Source organism: Pseudopodoces humilis, chromosome 14 (genome assembly GCF_049639895.1).
Source record: "Pseudopodoces humilis isolate 2021_Gansu_Grassland_sample_001 chromosome 14, ASM4963989v1, whole genome shotgun sequence".
Classification (NCBI taxonomy): Eukaryota; Metazoa; Chordata; class Aves; order Passeriformes; family Paridae; genus Pseudopodoces; species Pseudopodoces humilis.
Window position 1 is genome coordinate 17481532 of NC_142213.1, and position 14070 is coordinate 17495601.

The 14070-nt window shown below is 38.1% G+C and overlaps 1 protein-coding gene across 4 annotated transcripts in view; it reads right to left on the reverse strand.

Moving 5' to 3' along the window:
* CEP89 (centrosomal protein 89) overlaps window positions 1-13919 on the reverse strand; it is a 30236-nt gene extending 16317 nt beyond the window's left edge. For 3 of the 4 annotated variants that reach the window (XR_015773804.1, XM_014258890.2, XM_088062394.1), the window contains exons 1-12: window positions 13817-13912; window positions 11944-12050; window positions 10616-10771; window positions 8668-8869; window positions 7328-7433; window positions 6305-6333; window positions 5070-5124; window positions 3548-3766; window positions 3025-3167; window positions 2623-2673; window positions 1459-1542; window positions 479-576 (exon numbers count right to left, since the gene is read on the reverse strand). Coding sequence is in view for 3 of the 4 variants with exons in the window: in XM_014258890.2 (XP_014114365.2) it covers window positions 479-576; window positions 1459-1542; window positions 2623-2673; window positions 3025-3167; window positions 3548-3766; window positions 5070-5124; window positions 6305-6333; window positions 7328-7433; window positions 8668-8869; window positions 10616-10771; window positions 11944-12050; window positions 13817-13855 (1289 nt within the window). In the remaining variant the exon portion in view is untranslated. Of the gene's footprint in view, window positions 1-478; window positions 577-1458; window positions 1543-2622; window positions 2674-3024; window positions 3168-3547; window positions 3767-5069; window positions 5125-6304; window positions 6334-7327; window positions 7434-8667; window positions 8870-10615; window positions 10772-11943; window positions 12051-13816 lie in introns of all 4 variants that reach the window. The other variant, XM_088062395.1, reaches the window with a different exon arrangement.
* Between the last annotated feature and the right edge of the window lie 151 nt (window positions 13920-14070).

The window sequence follows — 14070 nt, forward strand, 5'->3', positions numbered from 1 at the left end:
ACCATCATTCCCATCTCTTAGGCAACAAAGAGGAGAAAATTCCGTAAGAGATAAAAAAGAAAAAAACAAGGAAAAATCCTAACCTCCAACAACTACTTAACTTCATTTTGTTTACATTGTTTCACTTCTCAAGAACATCAAATTCTTCTAATGTCACATTTCAATGCTATTTCTTATTAGTGGGAAACTGATGTCATTGGCATACTGTAAAAGTATGTGAACTGCAGTATCTAGGACAGAATTACACGGGCTTCCAGTGCAAAACTCCACATTCATATTTCATCTTTACTCCAAAATTATTCCAGGCGTTGCAGATCAGCATTCTTCCAACATGATAATCACAACCCTATTAACTCTTCAGAAAAACAATGTTTGAGGACAAAAAAAAAATTTCTTTAAGATCTGGAATTTTAGAAGTTTGCATGAAATAAAAATTATTTTTTTAACTCTTAAATTAATTTCTAGTAATATAACTTGCCACTCTGTAGGAGTAGTGAAGTTATTTAATTGCTCATGCAGATCTGCATTCTCCTTCACCAACTCTTCAACTCGTGCTTTAAAATTCTTCATATCCTCCTGGAAGTCAAAGGATTCCATATAAAATTCTTTATAATTGTTTTGCTTTAATTTTTACATCAAGAAAAATTTTTATAAGTACACATGCTTAGGTGCCTTCTAGTTCTTGTAACAGTATTTTCTCACTACTCATCTATAATTCAGGTGTGTGTATTTGATTTTTGAATTGTTTCATTAATCTAGTAATATTTTATTAAAAACAATACTAATATTAAACCACATTTTTGCAAGTTGTAGACCCTTATTAAGTTTAAAAAGCTGAACTCATGAAATTACTAGATGATACTATCCATTTTCAGTAGAAGTGACATGGATTTGAATATGGTAAGACAACACAGTGAATTTACAGTAATATAAAAACCCTTACTGTTTTCTGCTTATTTTATGGCTTAATTTTTTGATGGAAATAAGTTTATTTTTAAAACCTAGTAAAGTTGTACTCAGAAGCAAATAGCTATTTTTCAAAGATTCAGTGACAAAAAATACTTCTAAAAAGCAAAAGGAGTCCCCATTCTTTTAATACCTAGAAGTAAGTATTCTTCTACAACAAAACCCACCAGCACCTGCAAGAACAGCTATACAGAGCACTGAGTTCCCATTATGAGTGACAGTCACAAATTCTTTCTACCACTCACTAGTTTCTGGTTTGCTCTATTTTCAGAGCACATCTTACATATCTCAGTGTAGTGCATGCTCCTAAATGTGAACAGGCTGACAAAAACAAGCAAGCCAAGTAGGATAAGGCAGCACAATAACTATGCATGGAAAAGTAGAACAAAGTCACTTTCAATTTTAGGCAGACAACAGCACTGGCAAATCCCTTTAAAAAACTCAGTAATGTATTTCTGCTTTAGTGTATATTTTTTCTAAATGGCAACTTGCCTCATGTTCAAGAATAAAACCTTCCTTTTCTCTTATTCTATCTTCATATGCCAACAGAAGAGGTGACAAATACTTCGTATCCAACTTGGAAGAAAATTAAAAAATAAATACATGTAAATTAATTACAAACCATAATTTCATCTGTATATTTTACTTTGGCTACAGATTATTCATTTGAAAAACTGTTAAAGGGGTTTCATATATGACTTGCAAACTAAAGTGCAAACTAAATACACAAGCATGCAGACCACTGTATGCAGAACAATGCTGCAGAAACATTTCATAGTGCTGTGTTAGGAGCAAGCTTTGGAAAGGAAAAGACTGCATGCTTTACTTGCATCTTTCTTCTAAAGTGCAGTTTAAATTATCACTATATGTAACACAGCAGATATGGATGCAAATGAATACCAAACAAGATTCAAACACTATAGTGAATGCTACTGCAAAAAAAATTATTCCAGATTCATTAGCAAGTGAGAAAGGAATTTCTACACTCTCAAATCTGCATCTTTAAAGACTAAATACATATGTATGTGATTATCGTCTCTTTTGGCTAAAAAGCCAGAGCAGGAGAACTTCCCCATTCTGTACAGTTCTCAGTAAGAGTGAGGAAGGAAAATGTCACATCTGATTAGTATTCCACACAGAAATTGTTTTACATGTTACAAATGCATTCTCTTTCACAGACTATTTGCCTTCCCCTTGTCAGAAATTCATAGGCTACTACTGGATCCATGACCATCCCTACAATCAGAAATATCCTGTTTTCTTTTAGTACAATCCTAAAAAGAGTAACAGCAAAAGATTAACAATTAAGGTTAACAATTAAGCAGTAGACCTTGAAAGCAAACTATATGCTAGACAAATCTAAAGTGAAGATGGCATTTATGATTCTCAACATAACAACACTTTTCAATAGTTCAAAGTTGGTGACTGTGTGCAGTTTGTAGCTTCCTGCTACTTCCAGCTCAACTGAACTACACACATTCATGACAAAGTTCTGCCATACACATTTTTCTGCAACAAAAGAAATGTTTATAATATTCTGCTAGTATGTGATAGTCCAGCAGAGTTATATCTGAATACTTTTGATTGCAGTAAAGAAATTCTACTGCTTTACTTAGAGAGGAATGAACAGTTAAGTGAAAATATTATCTGACTTACCAGCCATGGTGGTTGTGGTCCTTTCATGGGCAAGCTTTTCAGCTTTAGATTCTAAAGTAGATATTTTAAAAGATACTGACATTACTTCTTGCTTTTTGAAGTACCAGCAATTTTCCACTACAGTCACAATTATCACCCCAAACAAGTTTATGCTTTTATTACTTGTGTTGCATAAAATAAAATTGAAAGCTCAGTATCTTACTGATACAAAATGATACTGACTTCTTAATATTAGACTTAATGATAAATGATTATTTTGAATTATTTTAAATTTCAGAAAAAGCCTGTGCAATTTGCAGATTTTATGGCAAATCTGGAGAAAACAGTTATAAAAACTCAAAGATTAAATAACAGACAATGGGACATTTCAGTAGAAACTGCCTTGATAACCAAGATTCTCACCTCTTCTTGGGACAATGACCTGAATTTAGTTTGATAGCGACTTAATTCTACATTTAAACGATGGACCATAGCTCTCAAAGCATCGTTTTCATCTACCAGTTCTTGTGCTTGTTGTCTGAGAGAAAGTAATTCTGTTGCCTCCCCTATTAAAACAAATATCCAACAAGAAAGTTCCATTAAAAGTCAAGAAATGTTCACTACAATTTGTTAATTATAATGAAAAAATATAAATAAGCTAGAATAATAACCAATAATTTATCTCAAAATACTGTTATGGAAAAATCTCATGAAAAAGCAAAAAGTCTATTATATTTCAAACAATAAGTAATTTTTTTTTCTTATCATGTACTTATTCCTTGACAAAACTTCTACAAATGTAGAATATACTGTTTGGAAACTACTTCTTCTGCTTGCATACTTGCCTAAATCAATGACTTGAAACCTACTGCTAGAGGAAAAAGTTGTAAGAAATCAGAAAAATCTAAACAAGGTAACTACAGAATAGCTTATATATTTCTCCCACCTTCTCTATGTGAGTTCTCTGCAGCTTCTTTAAGTCTTCTGTTTTCTTTTTCTAGTTGTTTCAGCTTTAATTGCTGTTCTTCTATGTGCTGTTTTGTTCCCTCAAATTGCTGGACCATAGTTTGGTATGCCTTGTTTAGAGACCAGTTTTCTTGTTTTAGTTCTCTGAATTTTTCTTTGCTTATATTTTCCCATACTTGCCTTGCCCGAGCAGACACATCTGTAATGCCACAGAAAAAGGTATTTATTTACATGGTATCCAGACTGGAATAGGAGTTTCAGCAAATTACAATCCTTTTTTTCTAATATTAACATTATATATAAGTCATACTTTAAAATATCTAAATCAGCTCATGGCTCCCAAAAGATAAGACCAGAAAAAACAAAAAAAAAGTGGATTTGGAAAGAGAGCTGTGGAGTGGCTGCAAGTTCCCATCTTTTCTCTCAGACATTAGAAACTTCCTTCTTTTAATGGAAAAGGCAGTGTCAGCAGATCTCTCTCTCCCAAACATCAGTGACTGGAGAGGTAAAAGTGAAATGCCCACTGCAATTAGGAAAGTGCTTGTGCCCTGCATGGACTAGTCAGTATTTTCGAGCCCTACAAATTTTAATCACCCATGCAATGAAAGATTTACATTCCTTCCCACTGAAGAGCTTCAGTGTTACTGAATAGAAGTTACTGAACAATTCCTACAAAAGTAAACTTTCAGATTATCTGCTAAACTGTGGATATATTGTTGCACCAGTAATAATGTATCTCACTCCAGGTTTTCCTTTCCATCTGTAATGAGTAAATAGCTGAAATGAAGGCAGAGATTTTAACCTTACCAGCACAATCTAATAGCATACAGGCATTGATAAAACTCAGTAGTTCCTCAGAATAGGATATATATGAAACCCAATACAGAGCTATCTCCTGTACTGATGATGTGTAACAACTTCGTGTGTTTAGTAATACCTCAGGCAATTCTGGCCACTGTTAAATTCCTGTGAAAAGGCATAAGATACCTGGACATACACAAAACCCCATGAACTCATTGGCACGTATCCTGTCATGAGACACACAGAGCTCAGTACTGTGCCTGAAGGTGTCAGGTGGATCCAGAAACACACAAATAAGCTGATGGCAGACCATGTATCTCAGGACTCTGTGTTTACCATTTCAGTAGCAATAGGATACTTAATAATGGTGACATCTTCTAGTGTACATTGAACTTAATGTATTGGAGAGGTCCAATGTGACTAATTTCATTACATCATTTCACAATGTTTCATTTACTTTAGACCTCAAAAGTCACTCACAGTGGAAAATAAAAACAAGTCTAAACCACCTAACCTAAAAAGCCTGAAACTACTGTTTTTATACATATCACAGAGCACTTTCTCATCTCCTGCACAGGAAAAATACTTTCACACGTGCAAATTAGGCTTAGAGAATATAGGCAGGAAAGTGTGTTTTCATATACATATGCATATTAATAAAAGGAAAATGTGTAGCAAAGTCATAGAATAATCCAAAGTACCTGGGGATGGTGGAGGTTTGTCATGTATCAGATTTTCAGCTATTAATTTTTCTTCCTAGCAGAGAAATAAAAAAATTAAACAATTTGCTTTAACAGCATCACTGCTGGAGAACTTAAGAAATAAAACCTTTGAAGGAGTTTCTTTTATATCAACAAAATTGAAGGTTGGATTCGCTGGTGATAATATACAACTTATCATCTACTCATCTAGACATCATTTTGTCAATTATCACTGCCATCAGTCACTTGTGGACACCTGAAACTCACTATTATCTTTAGCAGTCAGAAATGTTCTCAAAACTGTTCTTTTTACAGCTGACATGAAAGTTACATAAACAGAAAGCTCCTTGAGGAAACAGGAAGAGTATTCCTCTCACTTGTTAGTTTGTATAGAGTGAGACTTTAGACTAGTCAATTATGTCAGTTTCTAACTGGGTATCAGCAAATCAATTAAAATGTAAAATGATTTTCAAAGTCAAAGAACTTTGTTCTTGTTTTGCTGGAAAAAAAACGAAGTATTTGTACATTTTCAGAAGGTTCTTTCACCAGGAAGAATTACAGTGTCCTTTATGCTAATGTGTTTACTTAAGGTGAAGGTGATATAAAGACTTCCTCCATGTTTTTATGAAACAGCAGTGAAGTTTTGTAAGGATACGCTGTAATGTAATTTAACACATTGATGATACTGAATGACACCAATGACTAAATGAGATAAAACTCATGAACAATTTCAAAGAAAAAGGTATATGGTTAAGAACTTGTAGAAAAAAGTTATGATAATAATGGAAGAACTGACCATTTTCATAAACAATCTTCTAGCAAAGAACTAGCAATCTAGCAAGTTGATCTGAAAAACTAAATTTTTGGTTATTTCTTTTCAAGCTTGTGAAAGCAGCAGATCAGCTCAAACAGAAAACTACAAAAATGCAGTAAAGTCAGACTCGGAATTTGAAAATTAACAGTATGAGCTATCTCTCATTCTCAGTTTCTTTCTTTCACAAGGGATAACAGACAACATACTATAAAAAAAAACAAAAACCCAACAACTTTTGTATGGCCCATTTATATATATAGTTACATTTTTCCTAAAGGAATGATTAGCCATTCTTGTATTCCAAAAGAGAAAGATTCCACAGTGGCAATAAATGTGTTTTAAGTGACTGCAAACTTATCAGCTTTTTATGACACCCTATTTTCCAAAATGTATCATAAATCAACCTTTATGTAAGTCTTACCTTTAAATTCAAGCCCAGATTTTGGTCTTCTGTTAAAGAAAAAAGATCTTTCAGTCAATTAGAACAAAAATTATTTTAAAAATTATTTTAAGTCCATTTTTAATCCATTAAGGGTTCCTAAGGATATCTATGCACACATATTATCCATGCAAATAATGTACTAAAATCCTTCCCAAACCACTAATCTAATTAGATTAGATCATTAATTTGTCACTAACTCTTTCATGGTGTATCAGGACACTAATGTGAGACCTCACTTTACCTCATACTGGATAGTGTGCTGCATCTCTGAGCCAAACAAGTGTAATTCTGACAGCTATCAAAACCTGCACCGTTTATATGTACAAGAGGGATTAGAAACAGTATGCATGTATGCATATCTATATATATATATCTCCTATATTTTTTCACTTTAATGCCTTTGCTTCCCAAATGGTTTTATCAAAACAACCATTTTTCATGAATATTGCTCTCTATAAAACTTTTCTAATTACTCCACTGATATAAAACTGAAAAAATGCTGGGACTTGACATGAATAAAATTTAGGAAGACACAATTTTTCCAAAATTGACTCGGTTTTGCTTCCTCTTTCCTATCCACTAGCTACAGAGTGCTACAGAAAAACCTTACAGAATAAGGGCCTTAAAGGCCTCTGTTCATTCCTGTCACTTCTGCTCATTTCCCAGAAAGCATTCTGGGAAATCTTCAGCTAATGGGATGGCAAAAAACAAGTTCTACAACTGTACTTTACAAGACAAGAGTTCACAAAACTTTCCTCCCCACTCCCTCATTTTACAGTGGCTGACAGTTCATTCCACAGTGCAAGCAGACCAATCTTCCCTCTTTATGCAGGTTTTTAACTTTCTGTAACTATTAGGAATTGTGAAGTATTTAGTAGCATTTCTTTAAGTTCCCTTTTAAAAAATGAATATTACAATATAGCATTACATTTATTTTATTTTAAAAAAAAATAAAATGGTGTTGAAAGGCATGGCATTTTGACTTAAAGTAAGTTTACTTACCTTCTATTTGCACACTTGACTTATCCACCACCACCTGACACTCAGTTTCATGGGAAGAAACCTCTTTCTCGTCAGCATTAGGAACAGGAGATGGTGGAAACTCTTCCTATGTAAAAGTAAGACAAACCTCTCTAAATCATGGGATCACTGTTAAAATAGTCCATGTAGCTTGATATCTGTATGACACAGTGTATTAACATCCCAGCCATGTTCAGAATTGTTCACTCACATTTTAAGATAATAAATTATAAGATTTGCTTCTTCTCTTGTTGTTGTTTTCTTAGGGTTTTTTTGTGTTGTTGTTAAGGGCCCCATGTAAATAAAATCTAAGCCTTACAATGATCAACAGGAGGTTAGCAAGTATGAAGTGATTAGTTCACAGGGCAAGTACTCTCTGTCACCTTATTTGGTTACATGAGTCCATAAAATTATTCTCTATTTGCTTGTTTGCTGTGGTGTACGTAATTATGAGCATCAACCATTTAGCTACTATATCACAGCTGTGAGGGATTAATGAACAACTTCTAACATTATCCTTCCTGGTTTTCCCACTGATCACACACCAGTGTCATATTCTACTCATTCTCTTTTTTTGTTTTTTCCTTCCTCTTTTTTCCTCTTACCTGCTACTGTCTCTTCACTTTGGGTGTTTTTTTGATTCTTCCACATTTTGGGATTTGTGACATATATTCTAAGGCTGATGGCTCTACTCTACTAGTGGTGGATTTTTTTGAAAAGGCATTTTTTAAGAGATCTTTCATTGCCTTTTTACTACTCAGGTACTTCTTCCCGTTTGTTAAATTTTTGTGTCATTTTTCATTTAACTTTAAATGTGCCTTAGGAATATTAACTTCATTGCTAATTGAAACAATTTAAACTTATAGCATACAAAAATTCCCTGGTCTTCAATAAAAGGTTAATTTATTTTGTTTGATTCTGAATCTCCCCATTTCTATATAGGTCTGTGCTCATTAGCACAATACCAAACCGTTAATTAAGCTCTCACCATTTAACAGTAAAATTACTAGTGCTTCTAACAAATCATCTACTGTGTAAGTACCATTCTCAATATAAATTACTGGACATTTCACAAGACTAAATGATGCATAATAATTATACACAATACCAGTGTGCTCCTAATAACCAGAGAGAAAGACTCTGTGACAAGCAACAAACCTACCTTACTCATGTAAGAGTAAACAAATCACAAAAATTAGTATGTGAAATAAATATTGAATACATATCTGAAGAGTCAGAAGAGAATACAAAGCATTTGAAATATTAACATGCATTAATATATTAAAACATGGTAAAGGAACTAATGCATTTAAAAATCTTACCTGTTTACTTTTGCAGGGAATAGCATAAATAGCATTGGTGCTAAAGCTTCCTTCCCTTTTCTCACTACTCTGACAGCTGGACTCTGCCTCTTTATCAGCACCTGAAAGATCTGTGTCCATGTCCTCATCTCCACCATAATTGCCCAATATTTCCAGGGACTGTAGAGGAGATCTGTCACAACCATCAAGTTCCCAGTTAGATCTGCAAAAAGCAATTTAATGTCTGTTTCAGTGCTGCTGAAAAAAAACCCCAACACTAGTAAAGTAGAACCATGAGTCTTACAATATAGACAAGTCCAAAGAGACAGACAGACATCTAAGCTCCTGTTAGCTGTCAACAAGCAATGTAGTTGTCTTGCTTTCGAGACAAATTTCAGGAGCAAAAACGCTCTGGAATGAGCATTTCCCCCAAAGAGAAAAGGGCTTCAATAAGTCCCTTTTCTTCTGCCAATGAGAGAAACAGATACCAAGGGGTGAAAGTGAAAAAACGCCTCTTTATTAACAAAAAATATAAAGATGCCCGCAAGACAAAGAAACGGGAAAAAAACCCCTGAATAAATGCTAAATATTGAAATGGTGGAACCTTCCCCGCCCAAGAAACCAGTAGCAGGCCTCTCGTGGCCGGCGGCTCTCGGCTGGGCGCGGCTGCGGCGGGCAGCGGGCCCGCGGGGCTGTGACTCCCGTGCGGCTGCAGGGGGCGCTGCCGCCCCGGCCTGCCCGCCGCCCTCGGGCGGACACGGGCGGCCGCAGCCCACGGAAGGGGTGGAGAAGGCGCTTTCTCCTTCCCAAATTCATGGGCAGCCAGTGCCGGTGCCCCTCTGAAACGAGCTGTAGCAGGAAACCTCCGAAGCAGCAAGCCGGAACGGCTCCGCCGGGGGAGCAAGCAAGAGGCAGCAGAAACTCTGCAGCTGTAGCTGAACTTTTTACCTCCTGAAAGCGAGCGGCAAAGCAGCTCCGGTGCAGCAAACGGCGGCGGAGCAGCAGCGGGGCCCTGCGGCAGAGGCTGGGGAGCAGCAGCCCGGCCCCCAGGCAGAGACAGAGACTCCCCGGGCTCTCTCAGCGGCGCTCGCTGGTCCGCGGTCCCGGGGCTGGGGCAGCGCCCGGCGGCAAGCGGGGTTTCCCCGGGCCGGCCGGGCACCACCGGTTCTGGGCTGCCCGACAGAGCAGCAGCCAAAGAAGCTAAGCCGGCAAGCTCAGTCACAGTGCCAAAGCAAGAAAAAACAAACAAAAAAGAAGCAGGCAAAGACCTCAAAAACAGCAGGATCCCTGGTCAGAGATACCGGCTGCGTGTGTGTCCGGTGGAACAGCCCACACCGAAAGGGAAGGGCTGCCTCTCGCCCCAAACTCCCTCCGCAAACCCCGCCTCGGTTCCCGTTCACTGCCACAGTCCCGGACAGCCTGCGACAGCTTGTCCACAGCCAGGGAGCATGGGGCGGGGACAGCAGCCACCCTGGGCACTGCTAAGCAAAACAGACCAAAAACCCCTCAAATGGTATGGGATAATAAACCATCTCCAACACATAGTCTATGTGTATACTCTAAAACAATTAACACTACCTTTTCCTCTCTACTTTAATATACCAGATTAGAGATAGAAGGTTCCTAATTTTACCAAAAAGACAGTTTGAAATAATAATTTTAGCACAAAGGAAATATCTTACATGTAATTCGATTTCTCAGCTCATCACATTCTGTAAAATTGATCATCATTTGACAGAAGTAGTATATGATTCTACTTAGGACTGTTGTACAATCCATATCTGCCTCTCTTAAGATGGTAAGAGTGACACCACTTGACAAGAAATGGAATAATGATTGTTAGACACTTCAGACTGACTTTATGATGTGGTAAGAAAAATTAAGTAACTGTAAACAGCAGGAGTTTGCTGTCACTCTTTGAGAGATTCCATTTCTAATTTAAGATAACAAATCAGAAAGTATACACTACCCTATTCTGAGCTCTGTGACTGTTGCATATGGCTCAAAACATTCTTGTTCCAAGTAGGTGGCATCACTTTCAGAAAGCGATCGCTGCTGAGGCTGAGGAATAGCAACAGTGCGCCCTGTTAGTGTTGTTGTAAGGATCGCTGCTGCTAGAGCAGACCTGGAAGAAAACAGAATAAACCAATAAAGCAATACTGATGCTTTCTCTGTGCTCCACATTTTGTATCCTTTCCTTTGCAAAATGTCTTCGCTATTTAATCAAAGCAAAATATTCACAGTTAATAAGCATAAATACCACTGAATGCTATGGGACTGGTTATAAACTATTACCTCCCAAAGTAAAGCACAAAATGGGAGAAGCTATTGTAATGCAGCTATCCAAGAGTAAGGTACAGTATCTATTGGTTTTCCCAAATCACATGCATGAAAATCATGGAATATACTGAGTTACTTCCCCAAAATTCACATCAATAATTTATAGTATTTAGCATTCACTTTAGCCACAATACTACCTAGTGTTGTGTTGAAGAGGTCTTCCATGTCCTGCTATCTTGTCTCCATTATTCCCTACTCTAAACCTTTTCTGATGACTCTGAAGTTGTTAATAAAGGTTGGCACACTGCAAACCAGGACAAGCAAACAAAAGTGCCCACTTGTGTGATGCTGTGGAGTACAGAGAAGGGTATGATGAAAGGAAAAGTAACTAGTGACTAAGATTAAAGCACTGAAATGCTGAGAACTTGAGGCCAAAAAGGAAGAAGAAATTAACTAGAATTAAGCAGGAATGTTACAGACACTAGAAAGACCATGGCAAACAACCAGAATTTAACTAAACAGAGAAAACAGAGAATAAAATCTGTAAGAAACTACAACCTAAAAGAAAAATAATTTATATTTTCCCAATCCAGCGTGTTTTTATTACATGACAGTTTTTAAAGTTCCTGGTAGCAAGGTTTAATTTATGTTTTTCTAATGAGCTAGTATTTCCTGACTCACAGTACTAGTGCTGCAGTCCTACACTCTGCTGTAGCAGCCAAATTAAAAATTATGCTAACTTTAAATAGTCCACTTGTCTTTAATTGACTCATGTAAGTCACATGTTCATAACAGTTACTGTCCTGAATATTTACCAAGCTTAGGGGTGGGGAAAAAAGTTCAGAGTGGGAAACTACCCCCCTTAAAAATTTAAGTTTTTAAGTTTTTTATGAAAAGTTGTGTAAGTATTGTAATGGCATGCAATTCTTCTAATCAGGCTTTTCTAGTATGCTACAATGCTCCACAAAACAACAAAAAATCTAGAAAAATATTTTAAAAAAAATAATCAAAACATACCTTGGCCTTTCTGGAGAAGGGTTTGGACTACGAGGGGGAGGGGTGCGGGGAACTGCAGGTTTAGGAGCTATGGTAGCAGCAGGGACCAGGCCATGAGCTATATGTTTCTAAATGATTTAAAATAAAATTAGTTGACAATGACTTTAAGGATCACAATGAAAAAAACACAGAACTGAATGTGCACAGAAAATCACAATGCAAAATAATACAAAAAGGAAGAACAATTACATGCAATTAATGTAAACAGAAGACTTGAAATGGCATTTCATTTCCCTTAAAGTCAGAACACCATGTAAAGCTGGCAAGTTCATTTAACATTTATGAACAGCTGCTCTTGAATGTTAGAAATGTAATTTACATGAGACCCATGAATGTGTTTTCTATCCACTATATCGCAATTTGCAAAACCAGAATTTTAACTTACTCATCTATTTCCTATATATATATATACAAGAAAAACTGGACTAGAAAATATTTTTTTTCAAAATATCTGAATGCTGCTTCAGAGTAACAATATTAGTTCCTTTCTTCTAGAGTTTGTCAATCCTCAAGTCATAGCCATATGAGATGGAAAAAAACCCCCTACCACTAAGTCTTGCAGCCAAAGGTTCAACCTTAATTAAAAACACCTCAAAAACTCATACATTTTTTCATCAGCAAGCACAGTAATTATTTTTTTTTAATGGTATAACATTAAATACCACCTCAGAAAAACTGGGACCAGAGTTCCTACAAAAGTACTGTGAAGGAAACCGTATAATGGTGGAGGTTGGAAGGGAGCTCTGGAGATTGTCTAGTTCGAGTTCCTGCTCAAAGCTGGGTCAACCACAGGAGGACTGCTTGGTGTCCTGTCCAGTCACGTCTCGTGTACCTCCCATCTGGTCCAGTGCTGAACCACCTCACAGTATTTTATTATTATGTTTAAGTTGAATTGCCTGTGTTTGAGTTGGTGCTCATCACTTCTTGTTCTCTCTCCAGGCATCAGAAAATACTATGCCACAATAAAGTCCATCACCTTTGGTAGATGTTACTTTTTTATGCAGTGAAACAGACTAAGGTCCTGCTATTTCTGCTACAGAGCTTTTTTCCCCCAATTATTATTTAATTCACTTCTCCAACAGGAGAACAAAGATGCTGACAGGGAAATATTTCTGGTTTTACACGAAGGCACATCAAATAATTGAATGACGCATTAAAAGACTGTCTTTTTACTCAGTCTTGCAAATGAACTGCTCCCTAATTCTGCATGTCTGTCTGGCATGACGATTTCGTTTACTACAGGCTGTTGACCGTAGATACGACTACGACTGACCCTACTGTGACTACCAGCTGAAGAAAAAGTCATTCCACGGTAAAAGTATGACAACAACAGAAGATCAATACTTCCACTCTAGTAATAAAAAAAAAATTCAGTTCGTTCAAGTACGTTGGAAGAGAACACCCGCACAACTGCTGACAACCCTACAGCCTTTGGCTGCTCTGAGCCTTGACCAGAACTTTTTATCAGTTCTCTTCAGGGCACCGAGCGGGTGCTCCGGGCAGGGCCGCAGGGCCAGGCCCGGCCAGCGCTGCCCCAGGGCGGCCGCGGGACTGCCCCCGCCCCGCCCGAGCCCGGCGGCTCTCAAGAAGCCGGGCAAGCCCGGGACTGAGGGAAAGGAACGCACCATCCCCCGGACAGCACTTCGTCTTTGCTTGGGCTTCATTTTTCTCTCCGATTTTCACTTTGAAGTGCTCAGGGACCACCGGCATAAGCCGCAGGGCGCGGCCGCCTATCCCAGAAACTACCCCTCGTCCCACTCGCGCAGAGAACCCGGCTGTCCTGCTGTCCCCACTCACGGTAACGAAGCCCCGCGCTAGGCGGAGCGATACTCACGAAGGGGCCCCTCCGGCCTCTCCTGAAGAGGAACGCCATCAGGACGGGACGGCTCCAGCCACCGCCTGACGGCCGCCTCGCCGCGTCGGACGCTTCCCGTCGCGACCCGCCTGGAAGCAAGGCCGCGGCGGATTGGCTGCGGGCTCGCCCTGCTCCAATCAGCACGCGCCTTACTCAGCCCCGCTCGGCCGTAGCAACCTGCCCGCCCCTCCCGCTGCTCGCCCGCCCGCTGCTCCCGCTCCGGGAACCTCCCG